The following is a 27,946-nucleotide window of genomic DNA, read 5'->3' as shown; positions in this document are numbered from 1 at the left end:
AAATTTTGACATTATCAAAACACCTTGTTTCATTTTTTTTTTTTTTTCTAAATGGAATTTGGTTGAAGTCACCACATTTTTCTAAAGGTTTGATTTCTATGAAAACAACATTTTTGGTGGTCAAAAAATGAATGACAGATTTCCAACCAGTTCTAAGTAAGTGCCTTTCACCAACCCACCCATATGCTAGTCAATCCCTCCATATACACCCCTTGGGGCCTAGTAGATACACCACTGATCTAGGATTCAGCAGCCCTGTGTTCTCTTCCACTTCCCTGCTGGGTGACCTTTGGCAAGTCACTTTGCCTACCTGTGCCTCCGTTTCCCCACCAGTAAAATGGGGCTAATGCTATTGCCCCTCCTTTGTAAAGAGCTTTGAGATATATGGATGAAGAGTCATTTAGAAGAGCTATTATTATTATTATATTATTGCATTGTGTTGCACTCCAAAGGCCAACAAATCGGAGCTCTGCTGGACCAAGGTGGGGAGGCTGTGGAATCCCCATTACTAGAAGTTGTTCAGAACTGGTTGGACAAACGCAGGGATTATCTAGATCAGGGATCGGCAACCTTTCAGAAGTGGTGTGCCGAGTCTTCATTTATTCACTCTAATTTAAGGTTTCGAGTGCCAGTAATACATTTTAACGTTTTTAGGTCTCTTTCTATGAGTCTATAATATACATAGAACAATAGTTTAGTTGTAAAGTAAATACGTTTTTTAAAATGTTTAAGAAGCTTCATTTAAAATTAAATTAAAATGCAGAGCCCCCCGGACCGGTGGCCAGGACCCGGGCAGTGTGAGTGCCACTGAGAATCAGCTTGCGTGCGTGCCATAGGTTGCCTACCCCTGATCTAGGTTCACTTGGTCCTGCCTAAAGCGCAGGGGGCTGGACTTGATGACTTCTCGGTGGTCCTTCCAGCCCGACATTTCTGTGATCATATAAGTACATCCCAGCTCTTGTCTCTCTCCAGTTGGGGGGCAGGGTGGGTGTGGCAGATTCATGGCATTGCCCAGGGTGGGAGGTGGAGGGGAATGTCAAATTTTAACCCTCGCCACGGAAAGTTCATGTGCTCCCGGGGACATTTGCACACGTGGCCTGCTAGACCTAGCGAGCAGAGTGGTGGATCCCTGAAAGGCTTGGTAGCTAACTTGCCTAGTAGCGCGCTGCCTGTCTCCCGCCGGGAGCTAGCAACTATTTCGGGGGCTCCTCTCTCCGCACCATGTGCTTTGTTTTTCTTGGCTGGGTCGTAGTCGGTCTAAATTTAGTCCGATCTATTTCGACGCCTGTCCCCTGCTCGGCGTGTCTTGCAAACGGGAGGGGTGAGGGGGAAGCTGCTGCGTGAAAAATGGCAACGAGGGGGATGGAGAGACATCAAGAATCCTGGCCCCGTGGTGGAGTGCGTGGAATCAGCATGGCCCCTTTCGCTGCCAGAGACGGAGCCTGTCTCCTGGACCGGACCCTCGGGGGAGCACGCATCGGGGACTGGGAATGAGCGCTGCAGAGCCAGGACTCTCTCCAGGTGGATGGCACAGGCCGCCTGGCTGGAGTCTTCTTGCTGCTGCCTGGCGTAAATATTTGGCTGGTAAGAACACTGGGCTGGTCTTCGAAAAGCAGACCTGCATGGAGGGCTGTTTTGCTATTAACCCTCGCTAATTAAACCCTATGCCCTGTGAGCTAGGAAAATCTCATCAGGGCGGGGGGAGCGGCGACAGAGGTCATGGGGTTTGCCCAAAGGAATCTGTGTCAGAGCTGAAGTGTGGGGCAGCTGGTCCAGTGCACGCTTGGGCTTTCTCCAGAGGGAGGGAGAGAGGGAACGGCCATCAAGTCACCCTGATAGGAAATCTCCTCTCTCCTGTTGGTCTCCCAGAGAACGTGCTCTGTCCATGCTTGGTATTGGCACTGGCTGGGAGCGGGTTGCTTGGGGAGGAGGGGGGGCGGAATTATACCCAGGGCTTCCTAGGATGAGCTGGGGGCGGGGGCGGTTCACTAGCGAGCTGAGAGCTCGGCGCTGCGGCTTCCCCTTCCATTCTCAAAGCAAGCCCGGGGATGTCAGCAGGGAGGCAGGGAAGGGATCTGCTGTGTGGGGCGGGCAAGGCTGGCTGAGGGGAGGAAGGGTCTGGGTGAGGGTGGTGGAGGAAGGGGCAAGTGGTACAGAGCTGCAGTGGTGACAAATGGGGGAGCAGTGGATTCGTGGGGAGGGTCTGTGCTCAGGTGGGAGGGGAGGGAACATGCCGCGGGGGTGGGGCACAAAGGGAAGGGTGGGTGCGCGGGCCGTGGGGGTGGTCAGAGTTCTGTCACTTGCTGAAAGAGGAAGCAGATGGGCATGTAGACCAGCAGAGCCTTTGGCCAGGGGCACTTTGTGTGGGGAAGGCAGCCGCAGGGCCAGCCTTGTGTGTGTGTCTGGTCCCCGGCTCCAGTGCTCTCAGCCAGAGCCCTGCACCAGCGAAGGCTGCCTGGCTTTACCAAGGCGGGGACACGGGTGTGATGAGAAAGTGAAGCCGATCTCTCCCGCGACTTATAAAGAAGAGTCGAGAGAATGAGATCTAGTGAAAGCTGCTGATCTCCTGGGGCCTTGGGGGAGCGTGTGGGGTGTGTATCAGAGCCCTGGAACTGGGGGAGTCTGCGGAAGATCTGGCCCAAGTGGACAATGTAGGTGCCAGTGACATCTTGAGGCAAAGGCAAACTGGGCACATGCCCAGGGCCCCAGCAGGGATGTGTATAAAAGTTTATCCGGTTCCACAGCGGAGCTAAAGAAAGCGACGTTTTTAAATCAACAGAATACACGTAAAACTTTCTGTTACCCCTCTGTCGTGTTTTGCTTCTCAATAAAATTTGAAAGGAAAGAGTGATTCTTTATTTCCTACTGCAATGGAGTGGGGGGGCCCCATTTACATTGTGCACGGGATGCGAGTCTCTGAAGCCAGTAAGACGGCCCTGCGTATGGCCCCATGGCAGTGGAATCTGAGCACTGGTTCACCTCGGATTCCTCACGTCACCTGTGAAGCCATGGAACCCTTCCACCCAATGGGCAGGTAGGTAAAGGTGGGTGAGATTTCCACGGGTGGGATGTGGATGGACATGTCTAGCTAGCTGGCTGCCCCTCATAGAATATTAGGGTTAGAAGGGACCTCAGGAGGTCATCTAGTCCAATCCCCTGCTCAAAGCAGGACCAACACCAACTAAATCATCCCAGCCAGGGCTTTGTCAAAAAAACCTCTAAGGATAGAGATTCCACCACCTCCCTAGGTAACCCATTCCAGTGCTTCACCACTCTCCTAGTGAACTAGTGTTTCCTAATATCCAACCTAGACCTCCCCCACTGCAACTTGAGACCATTGCTCCTTGTTCTGTCATCTGCCACCACTGAGAACAGGTGAGCTCCATCCTCTTTGGACCCCCCCCCCCCGTCAGGGACTTGAAGGCTGCTATCAAATCCCCCCTCACTCTTCTCTTCTGCAAACTAAATAACCCCAGTTCCCCCAGCCCCCTAATCATTTTCGTTGCCCTCCGCTGGACTCTCTCCAATTTGTCCACATCCCTTCTGTAGTGGGGGGACCAAAACTGGACACAATACTCCAGGTGTGGCCTCACCAGTGCCAAATAGAGGGGAATAATCATTTCCCTCGATCTGCTGGCAATGCTCCTACTAATACAGCCGAATATGCCGTTGGCCTTCTTGACAACAAGGGCACACTGCTGACTCATATCCAGCTTCTCGTCCACTGTATTCCCCAGGTCCTCATCCCTAACACTACTTGAACCTCTGCCAATGCTGGGTGGGGTGGGAGAGACAGATGTCAGCTTCCGCTCCCCATCTCCTCCTCCACCAGGCCTTCCAGGCCTTTTACAGCTGGACCAGCCTGGAGCTCTCCAGCTACACATTAACCAGCTGTTTTCTCTGCAAATGGTCGCAGTGGGGACAAGGCGGCCACTGGCTTCTCTCTGATGGTTCATGCGCTGGGCAGCTTTGTGAGGCGAGCGCAGCATGCAGGCATTGCCTTGCTACAGCCATTCTGCTCTGGGCACCTTGGATGTTGCCTATTATAGGGAGGTGGCGTGAACAACGGCGCTAGCAGCATCACACTGTAAACACTTTGGCACTCCTGGAGAACTATTCAGAAAGAGATCTCAAAGCACCTTATAAACTCAGAGTTAAGTTTCCCCATGCCCCCCCTCCCAGAAAGTTGGATCAGTATCTTTATGCCCAGGTTACAGAAAGGAAAACTGAGGCCTGGGGGATTACTTGGAAGGCTGGCTAGATGCAGAGGTTTAATCCTAGACAAAGAGGAGGCTGGCCTTCACACTTGGATGAGGAGGCTGGAGACCATTCCTACTCATGGCCTAGGGCTGTTCCCCTGGATATTAAGCCTTTAACTCACAGTTTGACCATTGTGGCAGAGGAAGGAGTAGAAACCAGAGTCTTTGCTCCCCCTCCCCCCAACCTGCCCCTGCTCTAACCACTAGACCACACTCCCTCCAGGTCATCCCAAATTTGAGCAGTCTCCTCCTCATGCACATGAAATGCCCTCCAGTTCTCATGTGCTTATAGATTCTGCAAATCTCATTGGAGACAGGGGCTGGATTCTGATCTCAGCATAAATCCAGTATCATGCTGTGGAAGTCAATGGTGCTTTAGTGGTTGGAGTCAGATCAGAACTTGCTCTCAGCCGTTGAAAGCGAAATTCCAGTAACGCCTTGAGCAGACGCAGCAGGTGCATTCAGCAACGTTCTCTCTCACGTTCAGTTTATGGGCATTACACCTGGGGTGGGGGGTGGTAACATACCACCCCAAAAAGTGCAGGCTCGGTTATTAGTGGAACAATTTACCCAGGAAACATGGAGGCCATGAAGAAGATCATAGTCATCTCTTGATGGCAAGGCCTGGTTCTTACTGTGTGTTTGCACCACAGCCAGCATCACAGAGCCTCAGTCAGGGTTGGGGCGTCTCGGTGTTACCAGAATACAAATCATTGGTGTTTTATTACCGTGCTCTTACTTAAGTTCCATTCTTCATGAGATCACAGGCCTCTGAGCCTGGCTACTTGATATGATGAGAAGGATGTTTGGAGGGGACAGATCTTTGCCCTTCTTCTAGCACTTTTCTTCTAGACACGCTAACCCTCACATGCCCTGTGAGGTCTCTTATCCCCTTCTTGTAGCTGGGGAAGTGGAGGTGATTAGCCTGAAGCCACACAGCAAATTAGTAATAGACATGGGAATAGAACTCTCACTCGCTGTCCTCTAACCACTAGACCCAATTCCTTCCCTGATCTGAGAAGAGAACCCAAGAGTCCTGGCTCCTAGTCCCCCCCTTGCTCTGACCACTAGACTCCACCCACTCCATGTGCATTCTGTTGGATTCTCACGGGCCCCCAGGTCCTGCCAAGATGGTCTCACTTCACGTGTCTTGAGATCACATCTCCATCTCTGAAAGTCTCCATGTCGAGATGCTTTAGCCTAACGCAACCTGTTGGGCTCCACCGTGGGGTAACTGGGTGACCTGTGATACGCTGGATGTCACACTAGCTGATCTTCCAGCCTTCAGCTCTATGAATCAGAAGCTTTCCTTACTGGGAGGTTCTTGGGGGAGGGGTGAGGGCAAGACCTGGGCCCCATCACGTGGGCTGATCATGTGGCTGTTGGCTACTTTTTGGTGGGCAGCGCTGGGTTGATCATTAGCTCCTGCAGCGAACCCAGAGGGAGCTGGCAGATGCTCCCGGGTTGTTTATCGGCTTAGTCAAACACCCCAAAGTTCAAGCGCAGTTGCAACAGGCAGAGCCGGAGAAAGCGAATGCAAAAGGCTGGACAAGTTGAGTGAAGGAGGCAGAGGAGAATGAACCATCGGCTCGTATTCCTTCGGACCCAGCACTCGTCCTGAGTGTCAGAGGTACAAAGGGAGGCGACCGCGTTAGTGTCTCTAATGGGACAGGGCAGGGGGATGGCAGGGCCAGTTCCTAGGGCTGTGAGACAAGAGGACCACCATGTAAGAGCCCACTGACTGACCCAAGCCATTAGGAGTCTGGATGCTAGACCAATGCTGCTGAACTGAGAGGGTCCATCTGCTCTTGGGATATTGCTGCTCTGCCTGTCTCTCATCCTAGGAGGAAGGGATCCTGTTGCAGTGAGTGAGTGTGTGAGTGTGCACAAGCGTGCCTAAAAGAGACTTCTACCTGCTTTTGTAGGGGCGATAGATGAGCCCCAGTTGGAAAACTGGGGCAGTGAAGCAGATCTTAACCCCCGGTAGCCGATCAACCCCGTGATCGCTCAGAGACCACCAGGTCAGGCGTAGGGAGCAGGGATCTTTTCCCTTCAGTTTTCATACCTGATCAGAGGCGTGATCATTCCACCAGACTCTTCTAGACGGCTTTCCTTAGAGCTGGGAAAGGTACTGGCCCCCCTGTACTGTACTCCCTAAAGACCGCCTCCCATCTCACCCGGTGCCTTCCCGCTCAGGGTCCAGGCCCATTGGCGGAGCAGCGTGGTGGTGGCAGTGTAGAGAGATTCCACCATCCGGTGTCTGGGGAAAATCTGCTGCAGTGCTTGTATGCTGCGTGTGGCCTGCGGCTCTCCGTGAGCAGTAAAGGAGAGGGTGCGGCTAGCGTACCACGCCAGGACTCGGGAGAGCTGGGTTCTGTATTCCTGACTCTGCAGTTGGCTTGATGCACCTCTCTGTGCCTGTCTCCCCCCCTCCTCCATTTGTAAAATAGGGGAAAATGCTACCTGCCTCTACATAAAACAATTGTGGGATTGATGGATGTAAACCACTGTCTATTCTCAGAGTGATGAGGACTTCACAGGGAGGTGCATGCACCCCATAATGACCAGAAATAGACATTAGAATCAGTCTACAGATGTCCAGGACTGGAGACAAAACTTTCTCCGGGGATGGTCTGAGATTGTGCTATGAATTCCCTCAGCAACCCAGGACTATCACAAACCTCACCCCTCTCCTGCTCCACATTTAAGGCGTATTTCTTGGACCTGGCCGTCTCTAATCCAAACACACAGCGATGGGTATCTGCACATGCTTCTCCCGCTGGGGGGAGGGCGAGAGAACAAACCCCACGGGAATGACGTGTAGTCACCTTGCTTCCTGCCCTCCTGGAAGGTGCGCAGATACTACGGCAATGAGCGTGGTATAAAAACCTATTGAGAATAGGATTTCAGAACCAGTATGCATAAGCCTATAGAAATCTAATCCTGGGAATACCCGTGCTCCAGACCTGCAGAGGCTGCAGCTCCCTCCTCCATTGCAATCGCATTAGATAGTTCTTGCTCTAGGACAGGTGTTGGCCAGAAGGACAGAGCGTATGTTGTTAATGAATGCCAAGGAGTTGCTGTTTTATTTTTTCCTTGGGCCAGATTCAAACCAATCTCCCACCCACCCCCCCCCATCCTCCCCACCAGCCATTAATCTAACTTTATTTTTCCTGGCAGCAAATGCCTGGGACAGCCAGCTGGGGGTGGGAACGTTCTAGCCATGGCTATGGTCCATCCAGCACAAATAATGGCCTGCCATTGAGCAATTGTGACCCTATTGTCTCCAGAATCCTCTTCCCTTCCCAGAAACTTTTATTTCATTTTCAGGAACTTGCAAATACTGCCAGTGTGAGCTGCTCCCTGAAGGGAGTGGAGTTCAAACTCCCACAGGCAGCTGGGCCAGTCAAAATTAAATGTGTGAACCTCTCAAGTAAAATAAAAGACCCTTTATTTACACATGTAGTATCTGTGCCTGTCACTACCCCAAGTACACTGGCACATCCCAGTTCCTGACGGTCCCACAGATGCATAGATATGATCACCAGTGATCGGCACCCTGCACTCTGTTCCTTAAATCTAGCAGCAGGGTGGAGAAATTGCTAACTTTGAGTCTAGCTGTTAGCTAAAAGACCATGTGCATGCCCTCCACCCCCATGGAATTTAGAGTGTTCCGTATCCCAGCCCAATGCATGAGACACATGGTTAGACTGTTAGCAGGGTGTTCATGGTGCGTTCCTCCACATCAGAGAGAGAGAGAGAGAGAGAGAAATCCCGGTGAAGTCAGACTCAAAGACATAAATGCAGGACTATAAACGCTATCTGCTGTATCTAGATTTTTGTATTGGCAGCCAGCATAATCCATTTCAGGTTCCTACCCCCAGTAGCCCCTAAAACCCAGCTTCTTTCCAAAGTAAGACCAGTGCAAACCTGCAGGGCTTCCATTTGAATGGAAAATGAGAGGGGGAAAAATCCCTTTGTTTCTAGAGAAATTCTCCCCTTAATTTTCCACGTGTGCGTGTGACCGAGATGCTGTGAATCTGGAAAGTCCCCCTGGTTCTGGATACTACCTCGCTTATTTATGCGTACGTGGAGTCAATTTAGTGTAGAGGTCAACGGAGTGAAACTTACATAATAGATCCCTGCATGTCATTTAGCCGTTGGAATAATGGTACCCAGGGACGTGGTGGATACTCCATCGCTTGGGATCTTTAAATCACGACTGGATGCCTTTCTTTCTAAAAGATGCATTATAGCTCCACCAAAAGCGATGGGCTTGATGCAGAAGTTACCGGGTGAGGTTCTCGGGCCTGGGTTATGCAGGAGCTCAGACTAGCTGATCATAGTGGACTCTTCTGGCCTTTAAAAAAAAAAAAAAAATCTACGATTCTGTGCTTCATTCCTTCTGTTTTCACAATGAGCTTTTCACCAGCTGGAGTCACAGCTGACAGCTGTTAGTAACGCATTCCTCTGTGCACCAGCAAAAATGGCACAGGCTGTACCGAACCTCGCGTAGGGGACTGCTGCCAACAGCTGTCTGCAGATCCAGATCCTCTGGATGCGAGAAAGAGGTGCAGTAAACGGTTGGGCTCAGTGTCCAGTGGGGCTTGATAATAGAGCAGTTACCCTTTCGACTGGGAGCCGAGTGACTAAGTCTAGCCCAAGTCACTAATGATCCAGTCTTGTCTGCTGTCTGCTTTGGTGGCCTACACGAAATGAGTTTGGTGGGTCTCAGCCCACTTTCCAGCAGCCCACTGTCCCCGCCACAAAAGTCAGCATCCCAGTTTTGGTGCCTGTTGAGGTTAATCTGGGCATAGAGGTCAAGGACTGAGTGGACTATGGAGAATGAATTCCCCTCTCAGCCCCAGTCCCTTCAATGCATGCCAGCCAATGCATGCTAGATAGCAGCCAGCCCATTTCTGCCCTCTCTTGCCACACGCGCCATATCTGTAATTCTCTTTGATACCATATTTCTGTTTGAAAACATCCGAATTTCAATACAACTTGACAACTGCATCACGCACTTTGATAGTGGCGAGTTTCTGCCGAAGGATCCCAATGCACTTCGAACTATATAAATGCAGCCACTTCTGGGGTGGGACATCAGAGAACATTAGCGCACAGAACACTGGGATGGGGAGGAGAAGGCAGTTTGGACCAAGGATAAACCCATCGCACGTGCCATCTCATTAGGGTCACTAATGTTCACACTCATCAGACAGGACCTTGTTATTAAGCTGTCTTCTGAAAGAGTCGCACAAAGTAACTTGTAGATGTCTCTCTCTCCGTGGGAAAGATGAAGAGGGTAGCTGAGCCTGCTGGATTTTGAACCTGCGGCTCTAGGGATTCTGGCTATTTCAAGCGTGAAGCGAAGGGCACCGAGCCATCCTGTCCAGCAGCTCCTGTTAGTTTATTTAGCCCAGATCCCTGTCTCTGCTTTGCTTCCAGGGGAGCTGGTGAAAGCAAAGAAGAAACGGGGGGTGCCTCATCCCCAGAGGCTCTGGATGGATTGGAATGGGGAAGTCAGCCTGCAGTACGAGCCCACAGCAACTGGAAAGCACCCGCTTCATCCTCCGAGCACTCTTCCTCCTCCTCTTCTGCGGGCATGGTAAGGAGCTGAACATGCAGAGATGCCAGGGGTCGGCTGCATGCCAGCCGTGGGAATGTGAGCAGCATGCACCTGCCAAAGGCAGGGGGTTGCTGAAATAGAGGGGTGGGCATCTGCTAGCGTGGTGGCAGTTCCCATCGCGAAGACGACGTGGTGGCAGGAGTGGGATGGCTCATTGCATCATTAAAAACAGCAACGGCCCGGAAGCATTTCCCTGATGCACAGGTGATCAGCGATGAAAAGGTCCTGCTGGGTCATCTTGGGAGCTTTGCCCCCAAATTCAGTAGGACCAGGGTTTTGCCCTTAGGCTTTCTCCTTCCCCTCACTAGTGTGGGATTGCTTCCAGCCCCTCTGGGAATCTGTAGCATCGACATCTTCCCCCTCCTGCAGTCCCTTGCCCAGCGGCTCCCTTCCTGCTCTCAGGACATGCTTGAGATCTGGCTTATTTTGCAATGCCCAGTGCACCTCTGCGCCCCATTTTCCGTTCACTTGTGCGAGCGTTAGCCTTTGGGGAAACTCCAGATCCAAGAGGACGCCACAGTGCTGGTGGTCAGCCGGAGAATACGGGGCCATCTCTCGCACTGTGCTGAGGCAGTGCTGAGCCAGGGGAGAGTGGCCCTACTGAATTACCAACACTGTTTCGTGCAGTACCCCAGTGGTTACTTACGCGGTCTCCCACCCCAACCAGGCCCAGCCCTGCATATCTGGGGAGATCTCGCATACTCACGGATCTCTAAGGCAGTGTAGTAATACAGCCTGGGAGGATAGAATGTTAGAACACTCTGTTACCCCCTTTAGCCCAAGCAGTTAGCCAAGACTTGGGCCCTTACAGATTTCTCGTCCTAATGGAAACAACCCTGAGATAGGAGGTGGAGAGATTCTTGGTGTGATCTTGTTTATTTACCTATATATACACACACACACACACACACACACACACACACACACACACCTTGTTCCTTGAGCACAGGAGAAAGAAGCAGCTGGCAGTTTTCTTGCTCAGAAATCCCCGTGTCTGCCCCTCCAGCGAGCCCTGTGCCCAAGAAGCTCACAAGAAATTCTTCCATCGAGCTACCTAACGCCTCTTGGAGAGGTGGATTTACTGCAGCCACTGTGGCGTTTCTAGTGTAGACACAGCCTCAGGCTCACACCACAACTGCTTCTCCTGGCTTTCAGCCGCTAACATGCACTGGTGGCAGCCTAACATCCTAATCACTGTGTTTGCAGTCAGGGAAACCCCTCGACCCATAGGGTTCAGGCTTGGTCTACACTACAAACTTATGTCAGTGTAACTGTGAAGCTCTCCTATTGGTGTAGGTAGCGTCTTCACTAAGTGCTACAACGATGCTGTAAGTGGAGACAAGCCCTTAGCTCTGACCCACCATGTACCTTGGGTGGGGGTGTCCCTCCATTGTTGGTCACTGTCATTACAAACGGGTTTAATTGCTCCCTCCAGTGAGGCACAAAGAGAGTGTGCTTGGCACAGCCATTGACTTTAACGAGGTCTGCGGCTGTCCTGGCATCCAAGGCCTCCTGGATGGTAGCTATTAGCCCCTTTCAGCAGAGCTGGCGGAACGGTGTAACACTGACATCAGACGTGATGCCGTACGCTCTGTCTCCCCCCCCCCCCCCCGCTTGCTGCCAGTGTAAGATCCTGCGCTGCAACGCCGACTACGTGGCCGCCACCCTCAACCTGCGCGGCTCCAACAAGGACGTGGCTTACTGCAACGCCCTGCGCTCCTACTCCCACTGCACCCGCAAGACGGCCCGGACCTGCCGGGGCGACCTGGTCTACCACTCTGCCGTCCACGGCATCGAGGACCTCATGATCCAGCACAACTGCTCCAAGGAAGGCCCCACCTCGCCGCCCCGGCCCCGCCCGCCGGCCCCCAACCACCAGAGCTTTGAGTCCCTGGACATCTGCAACTACGAGAAGAGCTTCCTCTACAAGCATGGCCAGCCCCCCACCTACCAGCACTGCGCGGCCTTCGGGGACCCCCACGTCCGCACCTTCCATGATGAGTTCCACACCTGCCGCGTGGAGGGCTCCTGGCCTCTCCTGGACAATAACTACTTGTTTGTGCAGGCAACTAGCTACCCGGTGGCAAAGAGTTCCAACGCGACTGCCACCGGCAAGGTAACGTCACAGCCTGGGGCTTTGGGCGGCTGCCGTTGCATTCACGGTGCGAGAGGGATGGAGGCTCAGAATCAAATGTAAGAACCATTCATGCAATGACAGAAATGCTCTCCAGTTGCTGCTGGGCATGGGAAGGGGGCGGGATAGATTAGAGGAGCAGATCTCAAACGGTGGTTCATGGACCACTTGCTGGTTGTCCATCTGCACCTGGCTGCTCACATGGTGCTGGTCCCTGCTCCTTAACGTCCAGCTCCTTAAATTGCATTCAGAGACGTTAAGAAAAGTACATTAAGTACTTTCCTAATGGGACTTTTCACGTGCCACATAGGGCATGGTAGGCAGCCCTAAGGGTGGGGCTTATGCAATTAGGAATGGGAGTGACACTTGGGGTCAAGAGACCATCCTTTCAGCGGTCGCCAGGTGAACAGTGGGAGGGACTCACGCTGCCCTATGAGGTGCTCCAGGTATGGGTCCAGCCTGGTATAGTGGAAACCCTGTATTTGGATGTACAGCAGGAGTTCTCAAACTGGGGGTCAGGACCCCTCAGGGGATCACGAGGTTATTACATGGGGGCGGGGGGGTCGCGAGCTGTCAACCTCCACCCTAAACCTTGCTTCACCTCCAGCATTTATAATGGTGTTAAATATATAAAAAAGTAGTTTTAATTTATAATGGGGAGGGGGTCGCACACAGAGCTTGCTGTGTGAAAGGGGTCGCCGGAACAAACGTTTGAGAACCACTGATGTACTAAGAGTCCTAAGAAAGATGATGGGCCGCATGGTAACTTCCTGATCTCTTATTACAACGTCAGCCAAGGGCAGGGCCCTACTGCGCTGGGTGGTGCACAGACAGACACAGTTTCCCAGTCCCCAAAAGAGCTCACAATCTAAACAGCCAAGACAAATGGACATTGGGTGGAAGGGGAAGCAGTTTGCTCAAGGTCCGGCAGCAGGTGAGTGGCAGAACTAGGAACAGAACCCAGGAGTCCCGAGTCTCAATCCAGTTCCCTGGATGTTGGACCAGTAGTTCTGTACCTTGACCTGCCTCCCATCTATCAATATGGGAAGGGCAGGGTGGTTGTTTGATCTCCTGACAGATATCTAGGAGGGTCACAATCCCTTCCTCTTTCCCTTCTCCCCACCACAGTTAACCGGAACTAGACCGGGGTGTGGATCCAGCCTTGCTGTTTTCTTTTTGCCCTGCAGCTCACGATCATATTTAAGAACATGAAGGAATGCATCGACCAGAAGGTCTACCAGGCCGAAATAGACAACCTGCCGGCTGCCTTTGAGGATGGCTCGGTGAACGGTGGCGAGAGGCCGGGGGGGAGCAGCCTAACCATCCAGGAACGGGCGCCCGGGCAGCACGTGGAGATCCGGGCTGCCTACATCGGCACCACCATCGCCGTGCGCCAGGCGGGCCGGCAGCTATCCTTCTCCATCCGGGCAGCCAAGGAGGTGGCGCAGGCCTTCACCGAAGAGCAGGACCTGCAACTCTGTGTGGGCGGCTGCCCGCCCAGCCAGCGCATCTCCCGCAGCGAATGTCACCACACTGGGATTGCCGCTGAGACGGCGCGACTGCTGTGCAAGGAGAAGCTGCCGGTGGAGGACGTCTACTTCCAATCGTGCGTCTTTGATGTGGTAACCTCGGGCGATGCCAATTTCACCCTGGCCGCACGTGGTGCTCTGGAGGACGCAAAGATGTTCCACCCAGATGCTGAGAAACTGCACATCTTCCAGACTGGGGCGGGCTGCCGTCTCATCTCCTTACCCTTCCTCCTTGTCATCGTCACCTCTAACCTCTTGGCTATTCAGTTGCGCTTTTAACACTCCTTGTCCATCAGGTACCCGGGCTACAAGAACCTGTAGCTGCTCTGTGACATACAGACTGGAGTGAGGTGGACATCAGCTGAAAGGAAGCGGTGCTCTATCTAGAATCTGCTATCATGGGGGTGGAACCAAACTGGCGAAAGGCCCTGGTTTTCGAAAAAAGGCCTGGAAATAACAGCTCATGCTTCCCATTCTCAAACACGCTGCGGACTGGATTAGTTGAGTTTTGTTCTGCTCCTGAATGTTAGTGGAATTTTCCCATCGTGGGTTCTGATTTTTATTTATTTTTTTTTTTTTAAATAAAAGTGGAGAATCTGCTGCCACATGGGAAAAAGCCATGCAGGGACTTACCTTCTATTGTCTCTCTTTTTTTCTGAAACCCGGAGTGTGAATCCTCTGAGCTTCTGCCAAGCTTGTTGTAGGCACACAAGAAGGGGTCCTGCAAATTACCTATCTTGCTTTTTCTCTACCCAACATGCACTTCAGTTCCAACATAGTTGTAGCAGACTCTTGCTCAGGAACCTGCTAGAGTTAGAAATGATGGAATCCAGGTTGGGGTCAAAGCTTTTGGATGGCAAAACTTGTTGATTTGTAGCTTCAGACATTCTTGTGAGCGCTGCTGTGGAAACTACATTGGAATGAAGTAGAAAGCAGCAAGATGGTAACCAGCATGTCTTGTTCAAGGTTTGAGATTCCTTGAACCACTTGGGCTAGGAACAAATATTTTCTCCTGTAATCTCATTGTTTAGACTATTGGTATACTGCTAACTTGTAGCCCATCTGTCTGCAAAATGTCAAATCTCTGAAGTTTCACTTTAAAATTGTCATCTAAGCGTTGCAATTTCTCTTTTTGGCACTAATCTACGACTGAATATAGCAAGTCCCAGACTTTGGACCAGTGTTGAGTTTCAACAATACAGTATAGAGAAAAATCCATCTAATTTCCCCCTTTTTTAGCCCAAGCTTTAATCTGTTATTCTGTCTCTCATAGCCCCACAAAAACCCAACCAAGACCACTGGCTTGATTTCAAGAGTAAGATTAGTAATGTGATAAACCCCAGAAGCAGCAAAGGCCAAAGCTATCAGATTGCAGCCGTGACTAGGTAAAATATTAAGGAATGTACATAAATATTGCCGTGAGACTGAAGTTAAATGTTTAATATATTTGAGGTTTTAAGAGAAGTGTATAGAGTTCTATTTGTTAACAAATATTTTCCATATACAAAGGCTTTTTTAAAAATAAAAATAAAAGAGAGGATTCATCCGCTAAACAACTTTGCAATTCTTGTCCTGCTGAACTGTGAAAGGAATGACAGAGTTTTGATCCTACAAAGATGGCATTTGTACAAGAGAACAGTCATTGGGGGGGAAGTCTGGTAGGATTTGCAAACATTGTTGCATGAAAGAATTTTTTAAAATAGTGTGAGGGAAGGCTTATCAAACCGTAAAAAGAAGGTTCATTTTTATGGCTCATGTTTCAAGCCATCTTTGGTTTATTTGTCTAGTCCTGCTTTTTCCTTGCTCTGATCAAAGTCACAGTAAAAGGTATAGTCTAGGGAGCTTCTAAAGTACTTCTCCCTCACACACTGTCCCCCATGTGGTGTCTACTATAAGCGTTTCTCTGTTTCTTGTACATTGGCATCATTGATCCATGAACGTTTGACATTAAAGGTGTCTATTTTTGAAGTCCTCATTTCCTGTCATCTGTCTCTTATTTCCCTGGTTGGCGTGCAACAGGTGAAGATAATTATATCTTGTATTCCACCCCATCGCTCCTTTCATTCCAAAGCACTTCATGATCTAAATATACACACAGGGCATTGGGGGTGGGAGGGAATAGCAGTGGATACTCTCACACTCCACCTACAACCAAGCTCCGCCCACTTGTGATACCAAAATGGGGACACCACTTGCAATAGATTGTGTGGATCTTCATAACATGATCATTGCTCTTCTTCCTTGCCCCCAGTAAAACACTCAACATCAGAATGAGGCGCCAGTGTTAACATGCCTCAGAAATGGATGAGGCCCTTCACGCCTTGGAGCTGTTGTTTCAGGCTCTCTGCAGATGCAGGCAGGCATTCCTGCAATGGTTGACATTTTCAAGGTTCTCTTTGCAAATATAAGGGCCAGAAACTTATTTTATTTATTTAAAATGAACATTTAGATTCTGGAACACCTTTCACTGGGCTACTGTGACCCAGCCCAATTAGGTCCCTATAGATACGGAATTTACTTCACCCATTATTAAAATGCATCCACCTCTGGAATGGAATGCAGCAGCTGTTTAACAGCACACAGCAATGCTGCCCAACTGCCAGGAAACAAAGAACAACACAGTATCTAAGTGAAGTGCCAGGGGCAGTTTTAGGGATGCAGAATATAATTACCCAGCAGAATTTGAGCTCGGATACAGCAGCTAATGAACCTATTACTGGGGAAAGGGGTAATGGCTCTTTTAGTGACCCCGGGTGATCAGGTCCTCAGTTTAACATCTTGGCTCCTACAGACCTAGTGGAATCTGGTTCCCAACTCTGGCCTCTTTGCACCTCTCCAGTGGCATAATGGGGTAGAATGGCCCTCTGGGAACGGCGACCCATGCAGAGGCAACCCTGTGCTGCCCTTGGCATATGGGCATGGCAAGGGAGTAGTGCCAGAGACTCTGGCCCACTCTGCGTCCCTTAGCACTGCGCTGAGGCATTGGCTCTGTACTGAGAGGGAATACACCATGCACCAGCTACTGCACCAATACTGCCCCGGTCTGCAGCCCCCTGGCTTTGTGAGACTCTCATCCAAGTACTATCCAGTGCCAATCCTGCGTATCTCAACCTTTCCCTCCCTGCCTGAGACAAACTACAGAGCAATCAAACGTCCAGATGGCACAAAGTACTTGCCCACCAGCGCCCAGTGCCTTGATCTGGTTTCATTTACCTCTGCTGTATTTAGGGTGACCAGATATCCTGATTTTATAGGGACAGTCCTGATTTTGGGGACTTTTTCTTATATAGGTACCTATTATCCCCCACCCCCTGTCCCGATTTTTCACTCTTGCTATCTGGTCATCCTAGCTGTATTGAACCATTTTCTGAGACCTGATCTTTGGCCTGTTACTTTACCAGCAGATGTCACTCTTTGATAAGAAATAGCACTGATTCAAAGGCTACTGTAGTTGACTGGGGGAAGGGGGGGGGAGAGAGCATTTCCTTTTATTTCAGTGAGCTTTCAATCATAGTACTAAAATACACTCCAAAATACGGTACGCCTGCCAATTATCACCCAGTTTAGAGCTGATCTTCAGCGGGGAGAGGCAGAGGGGTGGTATTGGGGGCCATCACCTCGCCCTGTCACATCTTAATTGTGCACTTCACATTTACATGGCATCATTCATCCAAAGCAGGTATTTAAGCCTTCCACCCCACATCTCTCAGAGGTGAGCAAATTTCACCCCCATTCCACAGAGGTAAAAATCAAGGTGAAGTGACCTGCCTAAAGCTAGCCAGGGAGTTAGTGGCATTGCTGAGAATCAAACCCAGGAGTCCTGACCCCTCGGTCACAATCTGCCTCCCACAGCAGGTAATAGAACCCAGGAGTCCTGGTCCACTGATCTACCCACTAGCCCACAATCTCTCCCAGCATACAACACAGAACTCAGGGAGTCCTGACCCTCATTCACCTGCTCTAACTATTAGGAATTCTCTCTCTCCAATGCAGCATACAATTGGGAAGTTATCATCTGCATAGCACCAAAATACGGTATGCAGTTGAACGACCAACAAAAACCCCCATGTGTTTTCCATGTCAAAGCCATCTAAACAGGCAAACAAAAGGGGAAGGGATACCACAGGAGCAAGTGACTGAGTGGTGATGAAGGGCACGCATCTTGTTAGTTATTAGTATTCATTTGTATGACAGTAGCACCCAGAGGTCTGGGTCAGGCAGCAGGGCCCTGATGTGCTAGGCCCAGTATAGGCACAGAGAAGACCACCTCACATTCATGATTGTGTTTGTTGGGGTTGTTCCCTTTTAACATTACGTCATGGGAACAGCTGTGGTTGATAGGCCCCACAGGACAAGTGGGAGCTTTCAGGAAGCAATTGAAGAGGGGAAGGAATGAACTGGGTCAAGGAGCCGATCCCAGCAGCAGGATTTTACACGGGAGGAGGAGAGGAACTGGGTGATGGGAGGATACTACAGGAACATAGCGAAGTGCAGTCATACCAAGAGGGAGGGAACCAATGGACTGGACTCTTCAGGCCTGCTCGTATGTCAGCGCTCCCACCGATTTCAAGGGAAGCAGCACCAGCTCCTACAGTGACAAGTCTGAGTCAGTAACCAGAGGAGAAGAGACCTCTCCACTGCTTGCAGATTTCACGCCGCAGTCAGAAGCTGCGCCGAGTCCTTGATCCAAACCCCCTGAAGTCAAGGAGAGCCCTGCCATCGATGTCAATGAGCTTTGGATCAAGCTCTTGGTTTCCTAGATATGTTGCATGAGAGGACATCAGGAGCATGGGCCAATGTTTTCCAAAGTGGCCACAAACTCTGGGCAGCCTCCGTTTTGGGACGCCCGACTTGAGACATAGGAACATAGGAAGTGGCAGACCGGATCGGACCCAAGGTCCATCTAGTCCAATTCCCTGACTCCAACCATGGTCAACAACAGATGCTTCAGAGAACCCCACAATCAGATAATCTGTCCCCCTACATCAATTCTCCTCCTGATCCCTAAAAATTAGAGATTGTCTTAAACCCGGCATCATTGAGTTTAACTTCCCTTCCAGAATTTCCATTAGCATTAGCTATTATACAACGTCAAAGGGGCTGATTTTCAGAGGTATTCACTATCTCCAGCTCCTAGTGACTTCAGATGCAATGTACTTGGCCATGAAAATTGGGGCCAAGGTGTCTCCAACTGGAAACCCCAAAATAGAGCCCTCCAACTCAGAAGTCAATCTGAAAAGTTTAACACTGGCGCTGAAGGTGCACTGAAGCTACCTGTAACACACAGGCTTGCCTGACTTCACATGTGCTGCAGCCAATGCTGTAGCATGTGGTATTAACTAGAGACAGGCCCCAAAATACAGAATTCAGATCCAGATTTTCCCAAATGTTCAGAGGGGTGCCCCCAGCATTAAATGTGTCCCATAAATATATGGGAAACCAATAACCGTGTGGCATTAGCTAAACAGAATCTATGCAGGATAAAACTGGATGCTGAGGTTAAATTAAATACCTGGCTCTTATCTCAGCATTTTTCATAGGAAAAGTTTCAGCAAGGACAGTATTTCAGCAAGGACATACATGTATTTGTAAAAGGGTGGACTCACCACTGGCACGCCCATCTCCCAGCTCGGGGTGGTTTAGATGGCTCTCTTCCAGCACCACCGCTTCACTGACTCCGGCCTCGGTTTGCCACTTCTCATGACGCAGCCTTCTGGCCAGGTTGTGATTTAGTCCCACCCCTTCCAGGGTAACAGAAGGGGGCAACAAACCAAAGTCCAAATAATAATTCCAAGACCTCGACAGGTCTTCAGGCCCTGATCCTGGCCCCAGGAGTCCTTACACCCTTCTCCGTAGGCTCTGAATTGTCCTCATCCCTTTCCCTCGGGGAGGCTTTGCACCACCTTCTGCCGTGGCTGTAAGGGAACCTGGGCCGCCCCACCACAGCGGGTCAAGCCCACAGACCCTTTAACCAGCAGCCAAGGTCTGCTCCATCCAACTTCTTGCTGCTACCTCCGCAGGACTCCTTCCTACCGTGGCATTTCTCCCAAGCCCCTTTCCAGGCTCTTGTGCTGAGCAAAGCCACCCAGAGCTTCTACCTAGACAGTCAGGTCCTGCCCTTGCCTGTGTCCCCAGTCCACAGCGACTCTCGCATCAGGGCTCCAGTGAGCCAGCCCCCTGCAGCATTCCATATGCCAGGCCCCTCTGCCAGTGAGTCCTCCCCCGCTGAGCATGTCCAGGCATAGGTGCTGGAACAAGGGGTGGTGCAGCACCCCCTGGATTGAAGTGGTTTCCATTATGTACATGGATAACAGTTTGGTTCAATGGCTCTCAGCACCCCCACTATACAAATTGTTCCATGGCCCCTGCAGCCAGGACCCCTGCTCTTGGATTCAGCTTCTTCCCCTCTATCTTGGGGCCCCACCTGAGCCTTCTACCCAGCAGGATTCCCCAGCTTTGGCCAGTTCCATCAACCTTCTCCAGCAGGTCATACCTGTCTCTCTGCCACCTACTAGAAAATGGCTGCTGAGTTCTTCCCACTCTCCCTACTAACCTTGTCTGCTCCAGCCCTCTTCTCTTCAAACTAACGACTCAGCTCCTCTCCCAGCTGGGACTCATCTTGAATCAGGCCTGGCCCAGCCTCCAAGTGCTTTAATTAAGCTCTCCCTTTAGTGCCAGTGTGAAGTAGATACCCCATCACAGTCAAAATTTCCATTTTACAGAGGGGGGAGTCAAGGCAGAGAGAGGTGAAGTGACATGGCCAAGGTCACGCCGGCAGCCTAAATAGCGGAACTGGAGAGGGAACCCAGATTTCTCTAGGCCACACAGTCAGCTGGAACCTGGTTTGCACAATTTCTTAAAGCCATTCCCTTCTCCTTCTTAGAACCCCATCATAGTCAGCACCGAGTTTGAGAGCCTCACACACCTTAAAAAATAAATCCTATCAACAGGGCTCAGCATGCTAGAAATGTGCTCGCGCCAGCTGGGTTTAAATGTGGCTGTAGCTAGCGCGGTCTTGAACCCTTCGTGTACGGGTCCAAAATCACTTCTTAGACACCCGTCAAGACAGGCAAAGGAGTGAAGAATCATTTCTGTGGCTCAGTGCTGTTCCTAGAGAGGCCTCTAGATGTCTGTGCACCCTCAGAAATAAGAGCCAGCTGTCAATAGCACAAAGGGAATCTGGGTTGATACCCAGTCTTGCTCCTTGCTCCTAAGACTACCGTACCCTTCTCAGGAGTCTGATTTGTCTTGCGTACCCCAAGTTTCACCTCACTTAAAAATGACTTTGCTTACGAAAATCAGACATAAAAATACAAAAGTGTCTCAGCGCACTAGTACTGACAAATTGCTGACGTTCTCATTTTTACCATATACCAGGGCCGCCCAGAGGATTCAGGGGGCCTGGGGCAAAGCAATTTGGGGGGCCCCTTCCATAAAAAAAGTTGCAATACTATAGAATACTATATTCTCGTGGGGGCCTGGGGAAAATTGCCCCTCTTGCCCCCCCCCGGGCGGCCCTGCCATATACTGATAAAATAAATCGATTGGAATATAAATCTTGTACTTACATTTCAGTGTATAGTATACAGAGCAGTAGAAACAAGTCTGTATGAAATTTTAGTTTGTACTAAGTTTGCGAGTGCTTTTTATGTAGCCTGTTGTAAAACTAGGCAAATATCTAGATGAGTTGATGTACCCCCTGGAAGACCTCTGTGTACCCCCAGGGGTACGCATACCCCTGATTGAGAACTACTGGCCTAATGTATGTATTTCCCTACCAAAAGCATCATGAAATCCCTACACAAAGATCTATACATTTTTCACTCTCATGCCTTAGTCTCAAAGTAGGAGCACAATGCATCCCTGACCTGTGTCCATCACCAGTTGTGGCATGTAGTACAGGCAGCACCATGGAGAAATACTCCTCTTTGTTAATTAACTCCGCGGGTGGGCAAAGAATAGACACTTGAGAAATGGCCCCCAATACAATTCAGAGACCCCAATGATGCACACCCATCAAGAGCTCATCTACTGAGACACTGTGCTGTGTGGCTGCTGGGCACTGAACTAGAGCCGAGAAGCTGTGGGTTCAAGTCCCAGCTCTGACAGGGACTTGCTGTGTGATGTGGATTAAGTTGCTGCCCCTCTCTGCACCTCAGCTTCCTCTTCTGTAAAATGAGGATAATGCTGCTCATCTATCTTTGTAAAGCACATTGAGATGTATGGATAGGAAGGGCTACCGTACAGGACCAGTCTACCTAGTTTGATGCTTTGTAATATTTATGCAATATTATACCATGGGAAGAGGAGGGGACATTTCATCCCCAATTCTTCCTCCAGGAGAGAAACAAGCTCTTCATCTGACCCCAATCACCACATTCACCAGGAGGTTAGAACTGTCAGTGCCTGAGCCTGGGTTCCTCTGCTAGCTCTCAGAGTAGGGTGGGAGGCATCATCAGTGGTTTGAGCATTGGCCTGCTAAACCCAGGGTTGTAAGTTCAATCCTTGAAGGGGCCACTTAGGGATCTGGGACAAAATCAGTACTTGGTCCTGCTAGTGAAGGCAGGGGGCTGGACTCGATGACCTTTTTCAAGGTCCCTTCCAGTTCTAGGAGATGGGATATCTCCATTAATTTATCACACACACGCTGGAAGCAGGATCAACCAACTCGGATACTCACAGCCCAACCCTGATGGTCCTCTCTGGCAGTGGACTCTATTCTATCCTGGAGGGGTTCTTATATCACCCTCATCACTGTAGTATCTGAGCACCTCGCAGCCAGGCATTGACTGGCGTGACTAACATCTGTCCTATGTAATTCATTCTCTCTCTCATCTTCAGCCCTCTGGGAGAATTGTATGAGAGTGGGTTTGGTAGGGTTTCTTTTTGGTTGCTGGTTTTCTTGGGGGGGGAACGGGAAAGGGAGCTGTTATTGGGTTTTTATGTCAACACAGCTCTGTGTTGATATTAGCAAAGGCAGGTTGAATAAGTGCACTTGGAGCAGAAGATGGGGAGTTTTGTGACGGTCTTTAGTCCCCATGGGAGTTTATTCCACCGTCGAGGACCAGCCCCTGAGGAAGCTCTGTCTCCTGCAAAGCAGAGTTTCACCCTGATGATAGAAAGTTCCACTGGGCCTGAGAAGGGGAGTTGTCAACCACAGTCCCCATCCGGGATCTTTCAGTCTCCTTTAAATATGCTGGGCCCACTGAGCATCCCCCAAGATAAGGACTGCGACCTTGAATTGGACTCACTAGTCTACAGGAAGCCGAGGAGAAAGGGGGAGGGGTTCGATGTTCTCATGGTAACCTGGGTTGCCGAGGAGACATGGAATAAACGCTTTCCTGCTGCCTCCAGCAACGAGGGGTCCCATTCTTGTTTGAGGACTTACAAATGGCAGACCCAGCACTGAGGGAAGGGATGGCCGCTGGGGAAATGGCTCTTGCCAGTCAGTCAATCTTTTGCTATATAAGAGCTTCTTCTTTTATTATTTAGTAATAGTAGCAGTAGTAATAGTACGCAGTCCAACTGTTGCCAAAGGCAGAGCTGGCCCCTTGGGTTGGTTTCACAAAGTAATTGGGCAATGAGGTTAAAAAAAACCCAATAACATTGCAAGGCACGACTGCTAGCTGAGTAGGTGGATGGCACCAAACTAGGCAGGCACCAAATTTCCGGGCTGGAAGCATGTGGTGTCATACTGCATGTGTCCAGAAGAAGTCAGTCTCTACTAGCCCAACCAATGAAATCCAGCCCTCTCTCCCCACAAGGCATTCCGTGGGTATGGAGCTAGTTCTCACTGCTTGGTATGGGTACTGGTGATGTGACCTTTCACAAACTCTAAAATTACATCTATTTTTGTGTATACATGGTTGGATTCGACCCCAGTCACAGACCACTTGGGTGTAACCAGCTCTGGCTCCTACTCAACTCATTATAAAAGCCCTATCTGGGAAGGATATGGAGAAGAACATAAGAATGGCTCTACTGGGTCAGACCAAGGGTCCATCTAGCCCAGTATCCTGTCTTCCGACAGTGGCCAGTGCCAGGTGCCCCAGAGGGAATGAACAGAACAGGGAATCATCAAGTGATCCATCCCCTGTCGCTCATTCCCAGCTTCTGGCAAACAGAGGCTAGGGACACCATTCCTGCCCATCCTGGCTAATAGCCATTGATGGACCTATCCTCCATGAATCTACCTAGCTCCCTTTTGAACCCCGTTATGGTCTTGGCCAATTAACTCAATAATCCATCAGCTAGAAAGTCTTTGTGAATTGCATTCATGCCAAGAGCTTGCAATCTGGGACCTCCAAACTGGATCAATGTAAGCGCTTACCCTGTGCTGCTGGGACAATCAGGGAGAGATAGGTTCCACTATGTGGCAGAGAAGTTGAAATCTATGCACCAGATTGATAAGCACCATGAGAATCTTTCAGAGGATACCTGTGATGAGGTCACCTAACCTCTGTTAGGAACTGAACTGGGACCCACCAAACTCATGTCACATAGATCCCTGAAGATCTATCAGATGGCAACCATTTCCAGTCACTACCAACCTGGGCTGGATTTGAAATAGGGACCTACATGGTATAAGGTCCCATGGCTCATTACCAGTTTCCCTGACCCCTAAAATCTTCATCCATTTTTTAAATTTAGAAACATTTCACTTCCTTTTGGAAGGTAAAATGAAACACCCCATTCTCTGCTCAATTTTGAACGTAGGCAGCCAGTGTTCCTTTACCCCATTGTTGCAGAAGAGTGTTTCCACTGGCCACTGATTCTTATAGGATTTGGGTGATGAACACAGAGAACCCTGATCAGATATGAGCAGAAAGGAGCAAAACAGGGGATAGGAGTGGCCATTCAGGAGGACTTTCAAACCACAGCCCCCTGCTTAGGCTCTGAAAATACAGTTCTTTCTTCCAGGCTTCTCTTAATCAGCTCCCACCCTCACCAGCGGAAACAGCTTTTGCAATAACAGTGCAGGAGTGGGCAACGTAACAGTCAAGCCTTTGTGTGACAGTCAAGTCCCGTTTGGTAGGGCTATTGTGAATGGTTTGAAATTGTGTCTCTGTACTTTATGGAGGAAACCATATATGGCTAAAGTACATCTTGTGTAAATAACTCCACCTTGGAGTTTTACCCATGGCAACAGCAGCCTGCAACCAGCACCCTTCAGAGACTGGAGTTGTATCATCCGTTTTGGGATGGATGAGCAAGCAACAAAGGACACACTAGAATAAGTGACTCCTGCCATGTGACAGAGAGAGAACTTTTTGTTACCGGGATCCATGTCAAGTAACTTAGGCCAGGAAATAAAGATGCTTACCAAGACTCTCCAGTGCATCAGATCTTTGGTACAGAGGAAATTCAGATCGCCAAGGGCAAAAGGGATCAAGACTAGAAGACGGTTTGTAAATTTGGTTTAAACACAGTTTGTCGTTTGAGCTGAGTTAGCCTGAACCATGTTTGAAACCAGTTCAAGTAGCAAAGCACAGAGCAGACAAGGCTTTAAGGAACGACCTTTGAGAGCTGCTGAAGTGGTCAGGCAGACGGAGACAACAGTTCAGTGGTGCTCATCTCTGGCATCTTCTCTTTGAAAGTGATGTGACAAACTAAAGATTTTGTTTTACGAACAAAAATCCCCTCCTTAAAAACCAAAAAAAGTATTTCCAAATCCCCCTTGTCATCTAATCTGGCATGTTGCCCCAGAAGTTTTACTATGCCCCCCATGTGGAATCACTCATAATCTAGTCCCCTCCTGAGGACATCACAGTCCCCCTGCAGGATGGAAGTGAGGCATTTTCAGCAAGTCAGGGAGGCAAAGGCCAAAGGCAGCCTGCCAGGGAGAGAGGGAGGAATAGGATTCAATTTTTGGAATGTGCCTTGGATCACAGCTCTGGCAGGCTGCCTGGCCCAGGGATAAATGTTCTGAGACATCCGTGGAATGTGTGTTATCACCGGCTGAGAGAAAACAGCAACGGGCTGCAACTTGGAACAGGCCAGGGCGGTACAGCCAGAGGGAATATAATCCTTCAGGAGACACATGCACTGAAGGGAACCAGAGAGGCAGGATTTAACGCTCCTCCTAAAGGAATGCAAGATGTTCTGATAAGGAACTGCACTCAGCTAATCCAGTATCCCATCTTCTGCCACACAGAACAGACAAGTGGTCAATCTAATCTGGTATTCCACCTCCTGCCAAATTAGACTAAATCAATGTCTCACTTTAGCCCAGCGTCCCTCCGCCTACCACATTAGAATAGACTAGTGGTATCAGAGGGGTAGTTGTGTTAGTCTGTATCCACAAAACCAACGAGTGGTGTATCTAAACTAGTACCACATATCGAACACTAGCTGATGGCAGATGTCCCAGAAAAAGATGCAGCTCCTTCATTTCACTCCTAGGCGGCCAGCGCTCCTTTTCCCCATTGCTCTCTCATAGCAAGGAAATTCCTTCTTCGATCCAGCAGATAATCAGTTTATATCCTACTTGGTGAGGAACAATTGACTTGAGGTGGGATACACAAGCCAAATTCTAGTCTGAAAATGTACATGGGCATAGTTTCTACAAACACACATACCACTCCCAGTCCCCATTTCGGGGCGAAGGACAGCGAAGGGAAGTGACTATACTGGGGACACGTCCCTTTCCCCAGTTGGGGGGGCAGAGGTTTTAGAAGCAAGAGGAAGAGAGTCTCTGATTTCCCTATTCCCCCGTCCTTTAGAAAATCTTCTTGTAGCTGGTTAACGACATTGTTTACAGCAGGAGTGGCCAACCTGTGGCTCCGGAGTCGCATGCGGCTCTTCAGAAGTTAATATGCGGCTCCTTGACTAGGTGCAGACTCCGGGGCTGGAGCGACAGGTGCTAACTTTCCAATGTGCCAGTGGTGCTCACTGCTCAACCCCTGGCTCTGCCCCAGGTCCTGACCCCACTCCACCCCTTCCCCCAAGGCTCCTGCCCCTTCCCCAGAGCCTGCCATGCCCTCACTCCCCCCCTCACCCCCAGCCTCCTGCACACTGTGAAACAGCTGACTGTGGCAGGCGCTGATCTGTGGGGCTGCCGGGAGGCACTGGGGCGGGAGGGGGGGGAGCTGATGGGGGGCTGCTGACAAATTACTAAGGCTCTTTGGCAATGTACATTGGTAAATTCTGGCTCCTTCTCAGGCTCAGGTTGGCCACCCCTGGTTTACAGCTTTGTCTGCATGAAAATTGTATTGATCTAGAGCAGCGTTTCTCAACCCTTTTGATACCAGGAACCGGCTTGCTGGCTTCCTAAATTATGTCAGGGAGATCTCAGGGACCAGCGCCAGTCCACGGACTGGTCGTTGAGAAACACTGATCTAGAGAAACAGCTTTTAAACTATGCCAAAATGGACCACAGTTGGTCAGGGATGGGGTGAATGCCTGACAACATGACTAAAAGATAACTTGAGGGCTGCTGTGTAGAAATATACCCAGAATAGTCAGTGAGTGGTTTTGTGCAAAGATCCACCCGCTCCCCAAACACTCAGGAGGGTGAGGTGTGCGAAGCTGCCCCCCAGTCTGGTCAATAAGAGGGAAATGAGGAGTGGGGATGCTGCTTATTTGGTGTCTAATATCCCAGAAGTCAGATTCTTCAGGGAGCCAGCACTTGATCTGACAATAAACCTGTTTTCCAACCATCAACTCTGCAAAGGACGAGGTGCTATGATCCCCACGCACGGCTTGTCACCCAGAATAAAAGCTGTGACATTGAGCCCCTGAAAAATCAGCTTTGTTTCCTATTTTTTCACCCAGTCACCCTGTTTCCTGTATTACAAGCAGTCAGCCCCATTGCATGTGATGTCTTTTAATACAGTCAGAGGAGGGGGTGGAATTTGTGCAACTCTTAAACATTCTCAATGTGGCTAAATGAGGATTTTTTTTTCCTGAGGGGAAATCTGTGTGTAGTGATGACCCCAGTATAATCAATGGGGGTGAGCTCGGGGCTGTGGGGCTAGTACATTTTGGAACTTGGGACGGCTCTTTGGGAAATGGGGGGATTTGGTAAAGGAGCAGCCCCCAAGTATAGTCAATAGAAGGGTTAGGAGAGGCTGAGATCTCCCCACCCTCAATTATGATCTGTGACTATGAAGCTGTGTAGTCAGTATGTGAGAGGAGGTATAGGGGGACTGTTGAATTGCCCCCAACAGTGTGTGGGGAGCTGCTGGGGGGCTGTGGAACTGGCCCCCATGATCAGTGTCGGGGAGGTGTTGGGGGTTGCCATGATCAATGTTGGGAGTGGTGTCAGGGGGCTGTAGAATTGCTTCCCTCCCCCCCCCCCCATGGTCAGTGTTGGAGGAGGTGCTGGGGGACTGTGGAACTAACCCTCCATAGTCAGTGTGAGGGGAGGTGTAGAGGTGGAATTGCCCCCCCCCCC

The 27,946-nt window shown here is 50.2% G+C and overlaps 1 protein-coding gene across 1 annotated transcript in view; it reads left to right on the top strand.

Moving 5' to 3' along the window:
- HJV (hemojuvelin BMP co-receptor) overlaps window positions 1-15,526 on the top strand; it is a 21,676-nt gene extending 6,150 nt beyond the window's left edge. Inside the window, exons 2-4 of the mRNA XM_026656249.2 lie at window positions 9,708-9,867; window positions 11,502-12,004; window positions 13,210-15,526. Of these exons, the coding sequence (XP_026512034.1) occupies window positions 9,774-9,867; window positions 11,502-12,004; window positions 13,210-13,830 (1,218 nt within the window). The 5' untranslated portion in view covers window positions 9,708-9,773 and the 3' untranslated portion in view covers window positions 13,831-15,526. The remainder of the gene's footprint in view (window positions 1-9,707; window positions 9,868-11,501; window positions 12,005-13,209) is intronic.
- Window positions 15,527-27,946: the final 12,420 nt, after the last annotated feature.

Source organism: Terrapene carolina, unplaced genomic scaffold (assembly GCF_002925995.2).
Source record: "Terrapene carolina triunguis isolate 2854851 unplaced genomic scaffold, T_m_triunguis-2.0 Scaffold227, whole genome shotgun sequence".
In the NCBI taxonomy this organism is placed as follows: Eukaryota; Metazoa; Chordata; order Testudines; family Emydidae; genus Terrapene; species Terrapene triunguis.
This window is presented reverse-complemented; position numbering and strand designations above follow the sequence as displayed.